General features: G+C 42.9%; 1 protein-coding gene across 1 annotated transcript in view; it reads left to right on the top strand.

The window, feature by feature from the left end:
- Window positions 1–21,022, top strand: part of LOC123787399 (uncharacterized) — a 258,659-nt gene that overhangs the window by 101,080 nt on the left and 136,557 nt on the right. The window contains exons 6-7 of the mRNA XM_087869794.1: window positions 11,000–11,189; window positions 12,658–12,899. Of these exons, the coding sequence (XP_087725920.1) occupies window positions 12,893–12,899 (7 nt within the window). The 5' untranslated portion in view covers window positions 11,000–11,189; window positions 12,658–12,892. The remainder of the gene's footprint in view (window positions 1–10,999; window positions 11,190–12,657; window positions 12,900–21,022) is intronic.

Genomic DNA, 21,022 nt, shown 5'->3' with positions numbered 1-21,022 from the left:
TTGTTAATCCATTATTGAATTTTTGTGGCTATAGTTATTCTTATTACTTTTGTTTTAAATTTTTAGGGTTATGGGTAATTTGTGTATTAGAATGTTATGTTATTCTGTATTTGACTGTATATTTATCTTTATGTGTGTGACTTATACATCATACGCGTTCATATTGCTGTTTAGTATGCTTTGGACTCCATTTGAGGAAGCCCCTGTATGGTTCTTGGTAACAAAAGCTATGGCGGGTTTGTGGTGGCTGTGAGGCTGTCCTCAGCAGTGCCTCTGGATCCAGTGCTGAGGGTGCCTGGGTAGGTAGGGGCACTGCAGGTGGCAGCAGTGCTTGGGCTGGAGGTATGTGGTGTGCTCTGGTGGGTGGGGCCCACCAGTGGAGGCTGAGGATGGCCATGAGTAAGTGTGTGCATGATTGTGGAGGTTGGAAGTGAGCATTTCTGTGGCAGCAGGGGTCAGGGCTGGTTGTGGACACCTGCACAGTGGCTGCACTGGATCCCAGGGTCAGGGCGTTGAGAGGTGTGGGCTGGCGTGGCTTTCATGGGGGAGGGGATGGGTGGTGACTTGGGTAGCTGTAGTTCACAAAGATGGAGACTGTGACACTCTCAGTGGTGAAAGCTATAGGGGGTTCCATAGTGGCTGTGGTGGGTTTCCTCAGTAGTAAAAACTAGTAGGTTCCTCTATGGAGCAGGCTGCTAGTGTCTGTGTTGGCAAACACTGTGGCATCCTCCATGGTTAAAGCTGTGGAGGATCTGTGGTAGCTGTAAGAGCTGTTGAGATTCTCAGTGGTGAAGGCTGCTGGGGTTTTCTGCACGGTAGGGCACTGAAGATCATGATGGTAACCTCTTCAGAAGGTGTGGCTTTCCCTGTGTGGCTATCCTTTAGAAATGGAGAGATAGATTCTCTCAGACAAATAAAAATTGAGAGAGTTCATCACCACTAGACCTGCCTTATAAGAAATGCTAAAAGGAGTTTAAGTTGAAATAAAAAAACACTAATTAGTAACATAAAAATATATGAAAGTGTGAAAATTACTGGGAAAGGTAAGTATATAGTCAATTTCAGAATAATCTAATATTGTAATGGTGGTACGTAAATCACTTTTAACTGTAGTATAAAAGTTAAAAAGCAGAAATATTAAAAGTTACAGGGATCTCTATAGTTATAGGGGTACGTGGCTGGCTCAGTCAGTACAGCATGTGACTCAGTCTCAGAGTGGTGAGTTCAAGCCCCATGTTGTGTGTAGAGCTTACTTAAAAAAAGTATGTATAGCTACAATAATTGTTAATGGATACACAGTATAAAAAGATGTAAATCATAGCATCAATAGCAGAAAATGGAGGGGGCAAGAGTAGGAAAAGTGTAGAATTTTTGTATGCAATGAAGTTATCAGCTTAGAGTGTTGTAAGATATTTTATGTAAGTCTCATGGTAATCAGAAGGAAAAGACCTTCAGAAGATAGCCAAAATATAAAGAGAAAGGAATCAGAGTATATCACTACCAAAAAAATAAATAAATAAATAAATAAACCAAACCAAACCAAAACAAAACATCAAATCACAAAGGAAACAGCAAGAAAAGGAGAAAGGAACAAAAGAATTATAAAACAGTCAGAAAGCAATTAACAAAAGGGTAAGGGTTAGTCCTTACCTATCAATAATTACTTTAAATATAAATGGATTAAATTCTTCAAGTAAAAGATACAGAGTGACTGAATGGATAGCAAAAACAAGACACAACAATATCTACAAGAGACTCATTTTAGCTTTAAGGCACAATAGCCAAGATATGGAAACAACCTAAGTATCTATCAACAGCTGAATAGATTATACACACATACACAATGAAAGAAGATCTTGTCATTTGTGACAACATGGGTAAACATAGAGTGCATTATGCTAAGTTAATAAGCCAGACACAAAAAGACAAATAATGTAAGTTCATTCATGTGTGGAATCTAAAATGGTCACACCTGTAAAGGTAGAGAATAGAATCGTGATTGCCAGGGGTTGGGAATTAGGAGGAATAGGGAGATATTTGTTAAAGGATACAAAGTTTTAGTTATGTGGGACGAGCAAGTTTTGGAGACATAATGTACAGCATGGTGACTATAGTTGTATAGGAGAAATCTGCGAAGAGAGAACTTAAGTGTTCTCACTGCAAAAATAAACCAACCCCTTCCAAAATCCCCAAGCTATGTAAGATGATAGATATATTAACTAGCTTGATTGTGGTAATCATTTCACAATAGATACATATATCAAAGCATCAGGTACCTCTCAAATATATATAATTTTTATTTGTCAAGTGTATCTCAGTAAAGACAGGAAAAACTGATCTCATATAATGCTAGAGCTAATTACTTTATAAAGTGCTTTGAGATCTAAAATTGAAAGTAGTTATAGAGTACAAAGTATCATTACAATGATTTAGTGTCCTGTTATTTAAAGTTATTTTATGGTTGAGGTTATATAATTTATTATCGTCAGGTGAAGGAGAGCTCCTGCATGCCAAAATGAAAATATACAGTAGGTACAGTAATATATCTATTACACATATTTTAACAGGGAGCCTCCTGCTTGCATTTATCACCTGTGCTATGTGAGGGTGAGTTATGACACCTCACAAAAAAAGTTGTATCTCTTTTTATGCACTCATAATTTAGAAATGGTGGCGGAATAGATTTTGGAGAACCTCTCTCTCCCAAAGGAAAAAAAATGAGAACCATAGGACTCAGATCAGCTCAGGGATTTGAATGACTAGAGCAATTTCTCTGCCTAGGTGTATTGAAATGAGTTAATGAGAAAGTACATGCCAAGAAGAAAGTTTCTAACTTTTGTCTTTTTTTGCTGTGGTCTAGCATTGTAAGCTGAAGATGCCTAAACTAACATGAATATTTTGAGGTATCATGTTGCTTAAATAAGAAAGTCATTTTTATTTTTGGTGGTAGATGCATCATTATTCCCATTTTATTTTATTTTTTTAAAAGATTCTATTTATTTATTTGAGAGAGAGAGAGAGAAAGAGAAAACGAGTTGAGGGAGAGGCAGAGGGAGAGGCAGACTCTCCGTGGAGCAGGGAGCCCAATGGGGAACTCGATCCCAGGACCCTGGGATCATGACTTGAGCCGAAGGCAGACACTTAACCGACTGAGCCATCCAGGTACCCCAGTTATTCCCATTTTATTAATTGAAAAACAGAGCTGGAGAGAGATTATTAATCTGACAGCTGATGGAGAAATTGCTTCAGCTTTTGTCCCCTCAGCACTATCATGGAGAGTAATCATCATGCAGTTCATGGAGTATTAATCATATAAATTAAATAGCATAGAGCCTGGCACATGGTGACCATGCTGCTGCTGTGTCAAACACTGTGTTGAGGGCTTTACTGGGGTTACTGCATTAGACCCTCACCTTAGCCATAGGAGGTATTAGCTCCCATTTTAAAGATGCAGAATCTGAAGCACAAAGAGGTTAAGTTCGTCAGTGATGGATCAGGATGCAAACCCACGTCCACTTGATTCCAAAGTCTGTGTCATTAAGTGCCGACCCTCTAGTGCTGTTCAGTGCAGTAGCCACTGGCCATGTGTGAGGAGTTCGCACTTGAAACGCGGCTAGTCAGAGTTACAGGACAGAATTTGCTGTGAGTCTAAAATACGTACCACATTTTGAAGACTTAGTAAAAAAAAAAAGAATGTAAAATATCTCATTAATATTTAAAAAATACTGGTTACATGTTGAACTGATAATGTTTTAGATGTTTTGACTTAAATCTAATATTAAAATTAATTAAATTTATTTCTTTAAAAATGTTTTAATATGTCTACTAGAAAATGAAAAATTGTGGATGTAGTGTGGGTTGTGTTTCTCTTGGGTAGCACTGCTAGACCCTGCTATAACTGTCCCCTTGCCCTTCTTACAACAGTCCTCTACCCACAGTAAGACTTCCACATGTTCTGACTCACCATGATTTACGTAGGCATGGTTAGCAGCCAGAGAAAAGGAAAAATAACATAAATTGCCAAGTGATTCTTTTTGGCATGAGTGGAACACAGCTTAAAAAACTCAGAAGATGGACTATAAAATGGTAATTCCCAGGGCTCAGGCTTCTGTCAGTTCTCCTTCCCATCCTTTCCTCCTTTCAGCGACACATACTCTTGGAGCACTTAGAATGACCAGGGACTGGGCAAGGCCCTAGAAATTACAGAGATGGATGAAAACCAGCAAGCAAGGACTTCACTCCCTAATAGGGAAAACTGATCTATATTAGTTTGCTAGGGCTGCAGTAACAAGGTAGCACAGACCGAGTGGCTTAAACAACCATTTATTTTTTCTCATGGTTCTGGAGGCTGGCAATCCAAGATGAAGGTGTTGGCAGTGTTAGTTTCTTCTGAGACTTCTTTCCTTGGTTTGTAGATGGCCATCTTCTCCTTGTGGCTTCACATTTGTCTTTCCTTTGTGTGTGTCTATGTCCAAATTTAGAAAAAAAAAATTAAGGGATGTAGGGAGTTCCACAAGAAAAGCATGTGCTTAAATAATTAACTGGAAAAAGAAAAGAGACATGATTTTCTTTGTACCTTGAATTGACGGTTCATTCCATGGGCGATGGAGTGGGAAACATATGACTTGGAGTTGGAAGGATGAGTTGGAGATTTACAGGAAGGCAAAGTTAAAGGGAGACATGCATGGCAGAGAAAAGAGCAAAGGCATAACTTAAAAGATTCTGGTCTGTTAAAGAAGTGCCTGCTGGTGTTGGCCATGGAGTTTATGTGGGAGATAGAAAGGGATAAAGCTGGAAAGGTAGAGCAATTTGGCACAGAAGTTTCTGTGCCATGCTGAGGAATTTGGTCTTTATCTGGCAGGGAATGGAAAGATTTAGTGATAGGAGCTGGGTTTCTCTAGCTGCAGAGTAGGTGAGAAGGGGGAGAGGTGCTGGAAGGGGACCCAGCAACTGCCATGGGACACCACCTATGGTCCTACCTATCTTGGGTAAGACCTACCCAATTTGGATAGGTCCTACCTATCTTGGGTAGTCACCTTTCTATTGGGGTCTGTGAAATGGTTGGAGCTGTGGCAAATGATCCAAGAGGCTATTGAAAAAATAGTAGAATTTCTCTTTTATTTATTTATAACCTAAAAAGCAAATAAAACATTTATTGGTACTTCTCTATGGAGTGACACTGGACCTTCATTTCACTTGGTCCGTATGGTGTGTGGCCATGTGCTTTACGGGACCTGAGGAATCCTGAAAGGTGAATGGAGGTTCCATCAGGTGGAGTGCTGACAACGGGAACTGCACTCCTTTGCTTGTTTCTAGTGTATTTTTCTGTACACTCGCTTGGTTAAATGGACTTACAGATCATTAAAAAAAAATATGTCTCACTTAACCTGCACAAAATGGATGAGTGGCTTTGAATTCTGAAATGGAACTGTTGGTTTGGGTGGCACTAATAATGTAGACGTCAAGCAAGGTACAGGCAGATGGTGGACCCAACAGTTCTACTTCTAAGTAGAAGCAAGTTTCTTGTGAAACACAACATGAGGTAAAAATAGTAATAATAGAATCATCCAATAAGAGGTCAGCCCCAAATATTGTAATCAAGAGAAGATCACTTAAGATATAAATTGAATACGGTTGGCCCTTGAACAACATGGGGGTTAGTGGTGCTGAGCCCCCACACAGTCGGAAATCCATGTATAACTTTCGACTCCCCTAAAACTGAACTACTGATAACCTACTGTTGACTAGAAGCCTTACCAACAACACAGTCAATGAACACATATTTTGTAGGTTGTGTGTATTATACACTGTATTCTTACAATAAAGTAAGCTTAGGGAAAAGAAAATCTTATTAAGAAAGTCATAAGGAAGAGAAAATACATTTATACTGTATTGTATTTATTAAAAAAAATTCACGAATAAGTGAACTGTGCAGTACACACCCATGTGTAAGGGTCATCTATATATACAGAGAATCCATGTTCAGAATTTTTGCTGAATGGGTTTTCAGTCACAAAATTTTGAATCCTACTGCTTTAGGTAATGAGAACTTGAAATAAATGCATGATTGCCTGTAGCTTCCTGATTGCCCTCTGGTGTCCATGCTTTGCTAATAGTCATGTGATAATTATTTGTCCTATCTAGTCTCCCTGCTCTGGACACCGTATGGTACCTGGTGTGGCCTGAAAGTGTAGGCATTTGGAACTCCTTTCCAGAACCTCCTCCTCTCTAAGAAGTATCTGATGGTTCCCTTGGGTTGAGCCGGTGTGGGAAGTATCTTCACAGCAGTTAGATTACGGAGCCCCTGAAGACCCCAGGCACAGGCAATGCGCTGCATGTCAGCCTAGCCCTGGGCTGTTGGTGAGCTCCTGGCTGCAGGCTAAGGGATGCCCCTGTCCACCCACAGACAGTAACCTGACGAGTGTCCCTGTTCTAAGTGGCTGGTCCGGTCTGGGCTCAGCCTGGCTTCCAGACACTCAGATAGTATCCCTGCCAGCACTTTTCCTCCCTATCTGCCAACTCTGACTTTCCAGAGGAGACACCTGCAAACAAGGGCAAAGTTTCTGAGCTTTGCCCCAGAGCCTCTTCTATTTGGCCCTCCCTACTCTGGTTCCAGCCCAAATCTTCTTTATCCTTCCAATGTGCAAAAGCCCTCTTCCCTTCTTTTCTATCGTTTGATTCTTTTTTTTTTTTAAAGATTTTATTTATTTATTCAACAGAGATAGGGACAGCCAGTGAGAGAGGGAACACAAGCAGGGGGAGTGGGAGAGGAAGAAGCAGGCTCATAGCGGAAGAGCCTGATGTGGGGCTCAATCCCATAACGCCGGGATCATGCCCTGAGCTGAAGGCAGACGCTTAACCACTGTGCCACCCAGACGCCCCTATCATTTGATTCTTGATGAAGTATAGAGCAGCATAATGGCTCAAGACACAGCACCCCAAATCATTAGCAACTCAAAACTTATTTACTCTTTCTCAAGTGTAATAAGAAAGGTTCAGTTTTTGGGGCGCCTGGGTGGCTCAGTCATTAAGCGTCTGCCTTTGGCTGGGGGCGTGGTCCCAGGGTCCTGGGATGGAGCCCTGCATCCGGCTTCTCCACTGGGAGCCTGCTTCTTTCTCTCCTACTCCCCCTGCTTGTCTTCCCTCTCTCGCTGACTGTCTCTCTCTCTGTCAAATAAATAAATAAAATCTTAAAAAAAAAAAAAAAAGAAAGGTTCAGTTTTTGGAACCACAATGCCAGTGTTTACATGGTGGATCGGGGGTGGAGGGATGAAAGATACTTTCATTCTTTCCTTTGGAATTAACACCAAATCCCAGCCCTAGGCTGGAGCAAATGGCTTTTTCTAATATGGAAAGAAACTATGAAAGGATAAAGTAAGATACTTTTTTTTTTTTTAAAGATTTTATTTATTTATTCGACAGAGATAGAGACAGCCAGTGAGAGAGGGAACACAAGCAGGGGGAGTGGGAGAGGAAGAAGCAGGCTCATAGCGGAGGAGCCTGATGTGGGGCTTGATCCCATAACGCCGGGATCACGCCCTGAGCCGAAGGCAGACGCTTAACCGCTGTGCCACCCAGGCGCCCCTAAAGTAAGATACATTTTATAGGAAAAACACAATTTAAAAACTCAAATGCTTTTAATTTGGCTCCTAGCAGATAGTCCTTTCAAATGATGCTAGCCTCTGCTGGTACCCTCCTCTTCTGCTTTCGTTTTCTGTGGAGATATATGCTACAGACTCATCAAAATGCGGCTCGGATGCTGAGCTCTCCTCGGTCCTTCTCTGTTCCAGATGGAAGAGGATCTGTCTCGGTGCTCAGGCTGCTGGGTCTGTTCTGAGCTCCAATCTACCTAGCAACTATCTGAATTAGTTAGGACTCTTGGTTGTAAGTGACAGAAACCAAATTTAACCACTTTAAGCCCAGTGGGGACTTTATTGGCTCATATGACTGGAAAGTCCGGAGAGTGGAACCAGACTCCCATGTGGCCGGATATTGAAGATCATCAGGATTTGGGTCTCCTTCAACATTCTCTGGCTTCTTTCTCACAAACCTTTTCTCTTGGAGCTCCCCAACCCCAGAGGAAGAAAGACCGTTTCTCTCCTTCTCCTGGAATTCACATATCAGGTCTCTTGGAGGGGATTAGAATGGCTTTTCTGTGCTCCCCTGCCATTCCAGAACCCATCACTATGGCCAGGGGACTGGGAAGCTGTGACTGACCACATTTGGTGCTATGTCTTCCCTGTGGCTAAAGGTAGTTGTGCTGGTCCAACCACCAGGATGGGTTTCCCAGAAGAAAGAGAGGTTCTCTAGTTAGAAGAAGGGATATTGGCTAGGCCAAACCAAGAACTACCTGCCAGAAACCCCAAATAGTGACTGCTTGTGCTGCACTTTGTCACCAGGCACCAAAGCACTGAAGCCATATTAATAACAGAAAAAGAATCGTGTACCAGACATTTTGCCAAGTGCTTTATGCATTCCTGTATTTAATCCTACAGCAATCCCAGGAGCTAGTGTAGACATTCCATTTTGCAGTGAGAAAATGGAGGTGAGTAGCTAGTCACATACCATACTCCCATCTGACAGAGATTTAAGTAAATAGTTCTGGTTTTTACTCAGCCTATCGCCTCTCCCTTCTCTTTCTCCTCCTTTTCTTCCTTGTTGTAATTATTTAATATCTTCTCCTTAGACTCAGGCAGGAGTTAATGGATGCTAAGCTTGACCTGGAAACTAGCTCAGAGTTGGACACCACATGGTACTCTAAGTCAGCACTTCCCTCTAACCCTTACCCCGACTCTTTCTTCAGGATAAGTTACTTTGCATGGGGTTTGAGGGTGAACACAGCTGTGGTTCTCCAGGGGACCCTAGTCCCACCAGCCCCTGCTCCTCCAGTAGATTTGCGGTGCAAGCTTCCTGGGCTCTGTTCCCAGTTCTGTAGCTCTTGGTCTATTATATACTCTACCTGTTGTCAACTCTTCCCGGTGAGGAACTGGCATCCAGAGACAGGAAGTGACGAGTTCAGGTCACACAGCTAGTTTGTGGCAGAGCTAGAACTCGGCTTTTCCAGTCCACCATTACTTTTTCATTCTCCGTGCATAGAGGATGCGTTCCAGCCCCACGGTGGATGCTGGGAGTGAGCCCTGACCTCCCTGCCTACATGCCATGTTGCAAAGTCAAGTTCTCTGGACTCGGAGTCAAAACGCTCAGATTCCAGACCTGGGTTCAACACTACTTACTCAAAGTCTTAGGAAAGTCCTTTGACTTCTCAGACCCTCATGTTTTCTTCACCTAAGCACTGAAGTAAAAACATCAGCTTGGTCTCGGTGGATATATTATTGAAAGCAAACACTCACGTGAACTGTGTGAATAGGTTTTGGAAGCTATATTCTACTCTGTAAGTGTTTCGTAGTACTTTAGTGTAACCCACTAGAAACCGTCAGCGAATGTTTCCTTGTTCAGCGGTTGCATGCAGAAGCACTTCTTTCTCAATCAGCTCCCAAGCCCGGGAGTGGTATCGAAATAGTATTTTCCCCTGGATTTTGGCTGGTAGTGGTTATTCACATGTCATTCTCAGATAGTAATTCCAAAGTGATATTTAAGTTCTTTCCCCCCACAGTCCTAAGGAAGGTTACTGGCTTTTGCTGAGAAAAGGAACATGAAATCCTTAATCATGGGCCAATATGCTTTATAGAACTTTCCTGATTAAAAACATTACTGTATTTCGGAGTCCGTGTCAGATGATGGGGCGCTGTGCCCTGCTGGTGGCACGACAGCTCCAGCCACAGAATGAGCAAAATCCATCTGTTCTTGGGCAGAAGGAGCTAACACAACATTCACCTTGTATGTCCTTTGGGTTTTGTGTGTGTGTGTGTGTGTGTGTGTGTGTGTGTGTGTGTGTGTGTGTGTGTGACTAAAAGCATGTGTCTTTAAAAGGCATAGTAAGGACAAAGTTCCAGGTTAAGTTGTCTTTAGTCCTGCGCTGAGGCCCCTGGCTCAGGCCTTCGTTACCACTCTCAGAGGCCTCAGGATCTTTTCTCTGGATTGGCTGTGCTTCTGGTTTCTTCCTGCTCTGCTTTCAGGGCACTACTCCCTGTTTATGAACTCACAGTGGCTCCAAACACCTTAATCTAGTGTTTGATGAATTCCCGAGTCTGCTTCAGGTTACCTTTTCAATATTGTCTCCCATTTATCTTCTGTATGAATCCTCAAATCCAGAGGAGCCTGGTCTATCCTCCGAGCTGCAAATGCTCTGCATCCTTTCTTGGACCTTTGCTCCTACCTGTTCCCCCTGCCTGAGGTGAATGTCCTTCTCCTTTCCCCAGCTGCACCCCTGGCCTCTTCAGCTCCTCTGAATCCTAAGGACCTTCAAATTCTGCCTATTCTTGTAGCTATTCCTGACAGTGACAGCTTATAGTTTCTCTTTTCTCTGGGCTCTCAGTACACCTTATTACACCTACTGTCTACTACTCTCTGCTCCTCTGTTTATCCATGTGTCTATTCAATTTAAAAGGATTTATTGAGGGTGGGGAGATGGGGTACCTGGGTGATGGTCATTAAGGGCACGTGGTTAGATGAGCACTGGGTGTTATACGCAACTGATAAATTATTGAACACTACATCTGAAACTAATGATGTACTGTATGTTGGCTAATCAAATATAAATTAAAAAATAAAATAAAAGGAAGTTTTTCAATTAAAAATCCTTGAAGATTACTTGGCTTAATTCCGCAGAACTATCCCAAATAGTTTTGAAAGAGTCATTATTTTTTTCATGCAGTGAACATATGATGCTTTTACTTAGGAAGAGGAAGAAAAAATGTTTACAGTCCACTACTTTAAAAAATTTCTATAACATTAGCTCTTGATTCAGAAATTATAAATAAAGCTGTTTTATCATCCAATGTTACTGAGAAAAAATAAAAGGATTTACTGAGACATTTTATTTAATGAATGAATGAATGGATTTATTTTGAAGATTTTATTTATTTATTTATTTATTTAGAGAGTGTGAGCTGCGGAGGGGCAGAGGGAGAGAAAGAGAATCCCAAGCAGGCTTCACGCCCAGCGAGGAGCCCAGTGCAGGGCTAGGTCCCACGACCCTGAGATCATGACCTGAGCTGAAATCAAGAGTTGGACGCTTCACCGACTAAGCCACCCATGCATCCCTTGAGTCATTTTATAACATCTTTGAGGTAGGGACCATGTCTTACACTCAGTTTCCTCTAAAACAGCCTATTCATTTTACAAATACCAACTTTTTAAAGTCAAGACCCTTCCTGCTAAAAGTTAGGGTAATCCAGTTCGATATAGCATAAAAGCAAAAAAAGAAAGGAAAGGTGTGTGTGTGTGTGGGGGGGAATCATTGGTGGGATTTAGGAACTTAAACTATATTGTCAGACTTATCTTTTTCTCCCCTTACCATCCATGTTTTTATGGTAGAAGAATGACTACTTAAAGCTACAGTTTCACATCTTCGCAACCTAGCACACCTTTCAGGAGGAGGTGCGTGTATATGCATGCACACATGTGCACACACCCGTGGATGTCTGTTCACGTCTATAAACAAATTTAGGGAAGGTCCCAATTGGACCTGCTTCGATTATTCATTCTTTTTTTTTTTTTTAAGATTTATTTATTTATTTGACAGAGAGAGAGACAGTCAGCGAGAGAGGGAACACAAGCAGGGGGAGTGGGAGAGGAGGAAGCAGGCTCCCAGCGGAGCAGGGAGCCCGATGTGGGGCTCGATGTGGGGCTCCATCCCAGGGCTCTGGGATCATGCCCTGAGCCAAAGGCAGACGCTTAACGACTGAGCCACCCAGGCGCCCCTAGGTTATTCATTCTTGACCATTTGCTTTTGCTGTGGGTGTGAGGTGCTATGATTGCCTGAGCCAGGGTTACATGCCCTACTTTGTGACTATATGTCATCTTGAGTTAGGGCACTGGTATCTCACCACCTCAGTATGACCAGAGGAAATGTGGAGGAGCAATTCTCCTTGAGAAATGGGGATGGTGGGCAGACAAAAACCTCAGAAGTCCTCCATACATGTCAGCCAGAATTCTGCATGTGGTAGATGCTTGATAAATATTTCTTTATTGAATGTTAGATTTTAACTTCAAAGTTACTTTTTAATTTGAGGGAAATCCGCTCATACTTAAAACTGAGTCAACCCCGGGATGACTGGACATTACTGTTTAAACTTCTTGAAGTCCCTCTAAGTAATATCTTCCTTTTGGTCTTGGTTTTTCCCCTGGGGTATACCCATAGTCTAATCCCACAACCACAAGATTGCTTTTTCAAGTGGTAAAGGCAGCTGTCTTGTACCCTTTTGAAACATCCCACTTTGAGACTAACCACCCATTTTCAAAAACTGCTTCCATATAGCAGGGAAGCCCTTTACTGTTCTCTAGTTTTTCATGATCTGACTGAAATGAGTCCCCTGGAACTGAGCTGAGCAAAATATTTTTGAGGCATATGACTCTGCTTCACCTCCCTAGTTTGATACACTATACATTGGTTGATTTAGCCCAAGCTTTCATTAGAATGATTTTATAACCATGTCATTGTGTATATTGATGACGCTGAAAGTTTTTAAAACAACCAATTAACAAAGTCACCTGGAATTCTTTCTTTGGTCCTTTTGCTCTTGTGTATGGTTTCAGGTGCTCATTTAAGGGGTCCAATCAGGTCACATCTCTGAAGCCTGCTGACTCTCTGAGGAACCCCTCTGGCGGCCCAGCAGGTGCTGGAGGAGAAGGTGCAGCAGAAGCTTATGATTCAGGTTCCTTCAACATCTCAGAATGGTGCTCCAGTACTGGTCTTTTCTGGCCCACTTTGATTTAGTCCGCCTGCCCTTCAGAGCCAGGAGACAGGAATCACCTTCTCAGTTCATTTTCCATGGACGGTAAGCTCATCCAGGCATGTTGAAGGCTGAACCAAGTGTATTACTTTGCTCGGGCTTCCAGAACAAAGTACCACAGACTGGGTGGCTTAAACAACAGACATTTAATTTCTCCCAGTTCTGGAAGCTGGAAATCCAAGATCAAGGGGTTGGCAGGGTTGGTTTCTTCTAAGGCCTCTCTGCTTGGCTTGCAGAGGGCTGCCTTCTACTGGTACGTTCACGTGGCTGTTTCTGCACATGTCTGTGCCCACTCATATTGGATTCTGGCCCACCCTACGGACCTCCTTTGCCTTTCTAAAGACTCTATTTACAAATACAGTCACCTTCTGAGGTACCAGGGATTAGGGCTTTAGCATATGAATTTTGGGAGGACACAGTTCAGCCCATAACACCAACCAACCAACTGAAGGTGTCTATGCGCTTGTGCGCCCCTGTGCATAGCCATGGTGGCGAATGGCGACAATCAGAGGGCAGGACTGCTAAGGTGGAGGAACTAGACATCTTAGTCGGAGCCCAGAGTTAAGATGGACAACTAACCCAGGAGTGAGTAAGGAAATGCTGTTTATTACCACTCTGCTTATTGGGTTCTGTTCCCCATGCTTATTTCCAGCAAGATCAAGCCCTAGAACACTCTGCCATGAGTCAGGGAACCAATGACAGAGTTTGCAGCTAAAAAGAAGCTTTTCAATACTCTGGGTCAACCCAAAGGATACATTAAGTAGAAGCTTTTATTTAATATTTTTTTAGTGATCGGATGATGGACTAGCAAGTGAGCCTGTCGTGTGTGCTGGTGACACGGTGGACATCATTAAATAGCCGGCAAATCATTAACCAGGAATGTAGACAGGGTGACCAGACTTAATCATTTTTATTCCCACCCCTGGGTAAACCTGGCAGCATAAACACCCTCACCCCTGCCATGAGGAACTGCTCTGAAATGCAAAGTTTGACTCAGCCAGCAAAGTAAAAGCAACTATAACAGTCTCATTTCTCTCTTTTTGAGTAATGATATGCCAGTTTCCCAATAAATTGCATAAAGGTGAAGAAGAAAAATAAGTCTTTGACCTTTCTCGTTTATAACCACACTTAGATATTTCTTCTCATATCTTATGCTGGCCACAGAGCTTTGCATAGCAGAGATTTAATTTCCTCCTGCTGCAGGCATTAAAATGGATAGGATCTCCCTCCCTCCTTCCCTTGTCCCCTGCAACCTGAGGCCTTCTATGTGGCTGTCATTCATGGTTTGTCATTCACAGGACCCGAGTGAGGGGCGTTGCAGGTGAAATCCTTCCTTTCTAAGCAAACTTTTCCCACACTGCAGAGCAAATAGGTGTCTGATGGGAAGAATTAGGGACGCTGAGCATGTGGGATGTGGCAGCCACACCCTCTGGGTGATGAATATCTTTTATCCAGATAAATGTACTTATAATTTGTTAGTTTAATTACTGCAGCCTTGCAAAGTCTTGAGCCAGTAATTCCTTTCTCAAGAAATTACAGACCTTAAATAATTCTGTGGGAAGATTAATTCTTCACTCTGGTTTTTGGACATTTCTCTGAAACATATTTCCAGAACTCAGCTGGGTGCCATTAACAACTCCCTGTGATGGTTCTGGTCGCATTGTAATCTGTAAACCCCTCTTTGGAGTGGCTTCTTTATTTCTAACATTGAAGTGTAAATCTCCTTTCAATAATTACCTTCCCCAGCTCCTTTTGGGATGTGAGAAAGATTTCATCTTTTCGAAACAACCAGAAGCCTTTGTTCCCAAAGAAGAAAGTAAGGAAGCCCTCCCCCAGCTCGACCCCAGTCTAAATCTGAAAGAAGGGTCTGGTAAGGACACAACACTTACAGGAGACACCAACCTCTCTTTATCTCTGCCTTGTTCCAATGTTGGGCAATGAAAAGTTCAAAGTTTGCACTGGTAAAAAATGTATGCTTTCTCTCCTACTTTCTAATTTCTGCTTATTTTTTCTGTTTTGCTAATGTCTGTCTTTCCCCCCAAGTGAGAGCTGGCTTAGCTGGCTTTCTGTCAATAGGAAATCTCTGCTAATTGGCATTTCTCTGCTTTGCAAGCAGAAGGATAACTGATATCTATAATGATATTCCAGAGGCTCTGTAAGATCCTGAAGGATCTCATGAATTCTCAAAAAATGATTGCCTTCAGTGCAGAATAATTTTATGTATTTTATGGTTTTCTGATTCACTGCAAATTGGATGTCCGTGTATGGGATATCACTTTCTATTTACCAAAGTATTTAGTAAGTGGAACTGTACTCTTTTGGGAGAGGTGGAATACAGGACTTTTTCAGTTTGGAAGCCCTTGGTGTCTGGATAGGAGTCAGGTCTAATGGTTCTTTATCTCTGGTGCACTTAGGAGGTTCTCAGAGCATGTTGATTGGATAATTGACCAATGCAGAGACATGGGTAGTGTAGGCCCGAACAAAGATCGCCCCGAGGCAGGTCTGAACCAGAGCCTGATATTCTTGTTAAACCTGCAATGTCAGATAGATGGGACTAGAACGGGCTGCAAAAACCTAGAAATCAGGAAAGCACACACCGAATGCAGATCAGAGCAGACAAAAGATCTAAATCCAGGGGTTTGAGGTATTGAGAACAATTCCACAAGGCAGGAGAAACAAGGTGGACCTTGAATCATGTAGCTTTCGCTGTGTGTGGGTGATGAGGGTGTCACTGCCTGTCACCCACAGTCATGTGGGCCCAAGGATACCAGTTCCCTGAGATCTTTATGGAACATAACATTTCAGGTGATTGGTTGCTGAGGCTCCAGCAAGGCAAAGCAGCTGTTTCTTCTCTGTGTGGTGGATCCTGGCTGCAACAGCCCAAGTGATGATGTGTCCGTTGGATTTGATGGCGGAGATGGCCAAATCTATCCATTCATCCTCGCTGCTGTCTGTGCGGTTTGCGTGCACAGGCAAGACTAACACTGGTGCCATTTGACTCTAGGCTAAACTCTTATACTCTGTGGGAGAACAGCTATCCTTATGTATTATAACAGGTAGATTCTATCGTCTAATTTACATTTAGTAACTGATATTTATTGCTCTCACTGGGTCAAATCACCTGTGTAACTGAGAAGAAATGAGAGAGAGTTCGTTGTTCCTGTTTCACATAAATAATTCTGTGTAACAACCTACCCCAAAACTTAGTGCCTTAAAGCGACAGCGATTTATTATTTCTCATGAGTTTAGGGTTGACTGGACGTTCTTCCGCTGGTCTCCTTTGAGGTGTCTCATATGGCTGCATCCAGGTGGTGGATTAGCTGGCTGGTAGATTTGAGAAGGCCTCTCCCAGTTGGTGGGTTGCCTCTTCATTTTGTTGATGGGTTCCTTCGCTATGCAGAAGCTTTTTTTTTTTTAAGATTTTATTTATTTGTCAGAGGGAGGGTGAACACAAACAGGGAGAGCAGCAGGCAGAGGGAGAAGCAGGCTCCCTACCAGCAAGGACTCCGGGATCATGACCTGAGCCAAAGGCAGATGCTTGACTGACCGAGCCACCCAGGCACCCCTGTGCAGAGGCTTTTTAGTGTGATGTAGTCCCACTTATTTATTTTGGCTTTTGTTGCTTTTGCTTCTGGTGTCAGATTTAAAAAATCATCCCCAAGACCTATACCAAGGAAATTACTGCCTATGTTCTCTTCTAGGAGTTTAACGGTTTCAGGTCTTATGTTCGAATCTTGGATCCATTGCAAGTTGATTTTTTGTATCGTGTAAGATAGTCGTCATGTTTGATTCTTTTTCATGTGGCCCTCCAGTTTTCCCAACACCATTTATTGAAGAGACTGTCCTTGCCCCATTGTATATTCTAGGCTCCTTTGTCAGAAGTTAATTAGCCATATAGGCATGGGTTCATTTCTGTGTTCTGTATTTTATTCCATTGATCCAGGTATCTGTTTTTATGCAAATACCATATATATACCATAGCTGCTGCTCGGAGGTTCACTCTTCCCTTCCCCTTGACTTTCCAAGTCCTTCTCCCATCTTCCCATCCAGCTCCAACCCTGTCATTGCCCCAAACCTTACATCACCTTAGCAGCTCTCTGCATCTTCCTCTGCCTCCCAAACTCTGCTCTCTTCCTTGAACTGGGGTCCCTGGACCTCTGGAGACCCCCAGATTTATCTTTGGAGAGATATCCTCAGATTTCACAAAAATGTTTTTTCTTTTTTTTTCTTTCTTTCTTTCTTTCTTTCTTTCTTTCTTTCTTTCTTTCTTTCTTTCTTTCTCTCTCTCTCTCTCTCTCTCTCTCTTTCTTTCTTTCTTTCTTTCTTTCTTTCTTTCTTTCTTTCTTTCTTTCTTTCTTCTTTCTTTCTTCCTTTCTTTCTCTCCCTTCCCCTTCCCCTTCCCCTTCCCCTTCCTGCCTTCCTGCCTTCCTTTATTTTTTTAAGTAATCTCTACACCCAATGTGGGGCTCAAACCCATGGCCCTGAGATCAAGAGTCACACACTTTTCTGACTGAGACAGCCAGGCACCCCAAAATGTTTTAATTTCAATGATAAGTTTTAAAATAGCATAAGCTTAGGCCATCATCTGGGTGCACCTGTTTGGGTTTCATTTTAAGATTTCAGTGCCTCAGTGGTGCCACTTGAAGGCCAAATGAGGTCCAGGCAGGCTGAATAAGCGATGGCTTTGAAGGAAGTTGCACAGAAAGAGTAGAAGGAAATGAAATGATTAGAGGGCACGTAGCTGTGTGAGAACTTGAATAGCAGGCTGCAGCACCATGCTGGCCTTGTGAGCAGATCCGTTAGGTGGATTCATTCTTTCTACGCGCTTACCTGTAATACTTCGCTACCACCAAGTGGATTTGAAAATAGACCAATGGAGGGGCGCCTGGCTGGCACGGTCGGTTCAGTGTCTGCCTTCCGCTTAGGTCATGGTCCCAGGGTCCTGGAGTCCAGCCCTGCATCAGGTTCCACACCCAGCATGGAGTCTGCTTGAGATTCTCTCTCTCTCCCTTTCCTTCTGCCCCTCCCGCTCATGCTGTCTTTCTCTCTCTAAAATAAATAAATAGAAAATTTTTTTTTTTAAAAAAAATAGACCAATGGAGATCTTTTCCCCATTTTTTGCATTTTTTGTTAAGTTGTTTGGTCTATCAAAGTAGTGCCTCAGTGGTTAAAAGTGAGGTCATTGAAATAAAGCACAATATGATGGCAGACAACTCAATGACAATGATTCAAATGATGACTTGCCATTTTAGGAATCAAAGACTCATGTTGGTAACAAGTAAAATAGGAAATGCTCAAGAATATTCTTCCACTATGATGTCCCATAGTATCAATCAAGTTTAAGTAAAACATCATCAATTATCACATTAAATGAATGCTATTTTAAGTTTCTTTAGTTTTGTATTTTTATTTGTATTTAATTTTAAAATTTGTTTTGATTTTACTGTAACAGCTGTGAGTGTAAGAAGTGTATAGCCACTTTCATGTTTGTCCAGATTTAAGTAACATTAGAATAACACATAATTTAAGTCAGCACTGGGGATCTGCAAAAAATATTTTTCTTTAAAAGGGATCCATACATTATTCAGGTTTGGGAAATACTGATTTGCAGTATTCATATTGATACATTGTTTAAACTACTAGGTCTTGAGTTGTTAATTCATCGGGAGTTTCTGTGTACCAGCTCTGACGGTAGAGCTAGCTCTACCAGGGAGAATGAAGGTCCTGTGTACGAGTTTTCTGAGAATCCACAATTGGCACTGCTGGGCACCTGGAGGATGCCCAGTCAAGATTTGGTGAATGTATTAAGCATGCTTTTTTATTTTCTGTTTTTGACACTTTGACCTCTGGGGACTAACAGGCCCTTGGAGGGCTAGTCAATTCCTAGAGACAGCAACTACTCATTTTCAGAACACTTTTCTCCTAAACTAAGCAATCCAGAGCCCACATCCTCCCTGCTCACTTCCTCTATCAGCTCTTAAACTCTGCTGATATCCCGCTGCCCCAGGTACCAGACACTTAGGGACAGCCCCTGCCGCCTGGAGCCTGCTAAAATGATTGGAACTAGTCTGTCCTAAACCGGCTTACCCTGCCTCATCTGTTCCTTCCTGTGGAAACCACAGTAAAGGCTCTTGCCCACATTTTCCTCCTGCTTCCCCAGCCTCCAGAGTATTTCTGCATGTGAGGCCCCCTCATCTTAGAAACTCTGAGTGACAAACTATCTCTCCAGTGGCAATTGTCTCCTGATCTGCGGGTCTGGCCCTACCCGAATAATAATAAAACTTACATTTTAAAACAGGAAAGAGGGCACCTGGGTGGCTCAGTCCGTAAGGCGGCTGCCTTCGGCTCAGGTCATGATCCCAGGGTCCTGGGACTGAGTCCAGTGGTGGGCTCCCTGCTCAGTGGGAAGCCTGCTTCTCCCTCTGCCTCTGCCCCTCCCCCCACTCATTCTCTCAATCTCTCTCTCTCTCTCAAATAAAATAAATAAAATCTTTAAAAAACCCCAGGGAATAAATACATAATCACATTGTTCTAGACTCTATACAAGAATGCTGACATTTGCTCACCGGCCCAGGAGAAAACATCTTATTCCTTGTGCCAGTGTAGTTGTAAATCTCCATTGAGGAATGGGAGGTCCTTCAGGGCCAGGATTAAGTGTGGATTTGTGCTGAACTGTCTGCATTTCCAGTGCTCAGTTGGTGACCTTGAACAGGTTTTTTTTTTTTAATTGATTTACTAATTTTATTATTTTTTGCACAAAGCAAATCACCTCAGAGATTCATTTTGCAACTATCATTATTAGCTTCGCGTTTTTGGTAGCTGAGCCGAAGAGGCCCAATTTCACAATAGCACTGTGTTTTAAACACCTTGCCTAATAGTGAATTCCTGTTCCACTCCATGTCCCTTCCTCCCTCCCTAAGGCCCCATGTGTTGGTCTCTCTCAGGACTCTGCACAAACCCCACCTCCTCCTAGAAGCCCATCTTGACTTCTCTGGCCTGGGCCTGTCCTGAGCTCCCTTTTCTTTGAGCTTAAGTGCTCTCTGACTAATCTTCCCTTCAATACTCATCAAGTTGCTTGTTTTCCTTGCAGGGTTCCACAAGTGTTTACTGATCACCAAGCTGCTCTCTTCCTCTCCCTCCCCACGCTGGCCTCTGTTGCTGGCCAGGGTGGCTCCATCCCACCGGGGTGCAAGGCTTGAAATGATGGAACCATAGCTGTGCAAGTGGAAACACATTGATTGCACAGGAAGAGTCTTACGGTTTTCATTTTCAAAAATCTCTCTTGTTGCAAAAGTGTCCCACAGCCTCCTTTGGTCACCAATCATACTGATTTGTGTTTACCCCTTCAGGCTGCCAGATCCTACTGGAGCTAATAGAGTTGGTTCACAAGCATATTTGTCAGAAACAAGAGCTTCTCAAATCATGGTCTTGCTTCTCTGTAAGTAACGTCCTCCTTCACCCCCCTGGGCGTTTCCCTCAAGACTTCCCACCGGCTTTCAGTTCATCACCCCAGCAACCCAGAAACTTCAAACTGTCCTTTGGCTCCTCTTGGGGAGACTAGCCATGAGCTCTGATGATGCCGAATGAAAGATTCTTTCTCTGGAGCAGGCAGTCTGCGGCGTCTGTGCCAAAGGCTCCCCTCAGGTTAATTTCAGTGATATTTGGAAGCTGTCATGATCTGAGCCCTTTGTGAAAGCACACTCAGAGATGGTTGATTATGGTACAAGTCTGATCTGTCACTTTCAGCTTAACATCCATAGGTCTCCATGGCTGTATGATTTGGTTCAGTTTTCTTTTGAATTTTTAAAAATTATTCAATCTTGAGATCATTGTAGATGTACATGTAGTTTTAAAAACCCATATGAGAGTCCCTGTAACTTTTACCAAGTTTTCCCCAACTCTAACTCTTGCAAAATTAGAGTACAGTATCACACATCTGATACTGACAGCATGCAGAAGGGGCGAGGCGCCCCTGGCAGAAGAAGGCGGATGCTGCTCCTGGCCCCCACGTGGTCTCCACTGACACCATGGAGAGCGTTTCGTTCTTTCCTGATGGACTGTGTGGTCCCAGCTTCTCCAACAGCTCCCTGGTGTTGGATTTGGGGCGTCTTGTTATAGCCTGACAGGGGTGGAACCTGGCCTCCTTACACAGGCTTTGCTGGCATAGG

The sequence above is a fragment of the Ursus americanus genome, chromosome 19 (assembly GCF_024610735.1).
Source record: "Ursus americanus isolate L20-20 chromosome 19, mUrsAme1.1.p, whole genome shotgun sequence".
NCBI classification, from domain to species: Eukaryota; Metazoa; Chordata; class Mammalia; order Carnivora; family Ursidae; genus Ursus; species Ursus americanus.
The sequence above is the reverse complement of the archived record's forward strand: the minus strand, read 5'-3'. Positions and strand labels throughout refer to the sequence as shown.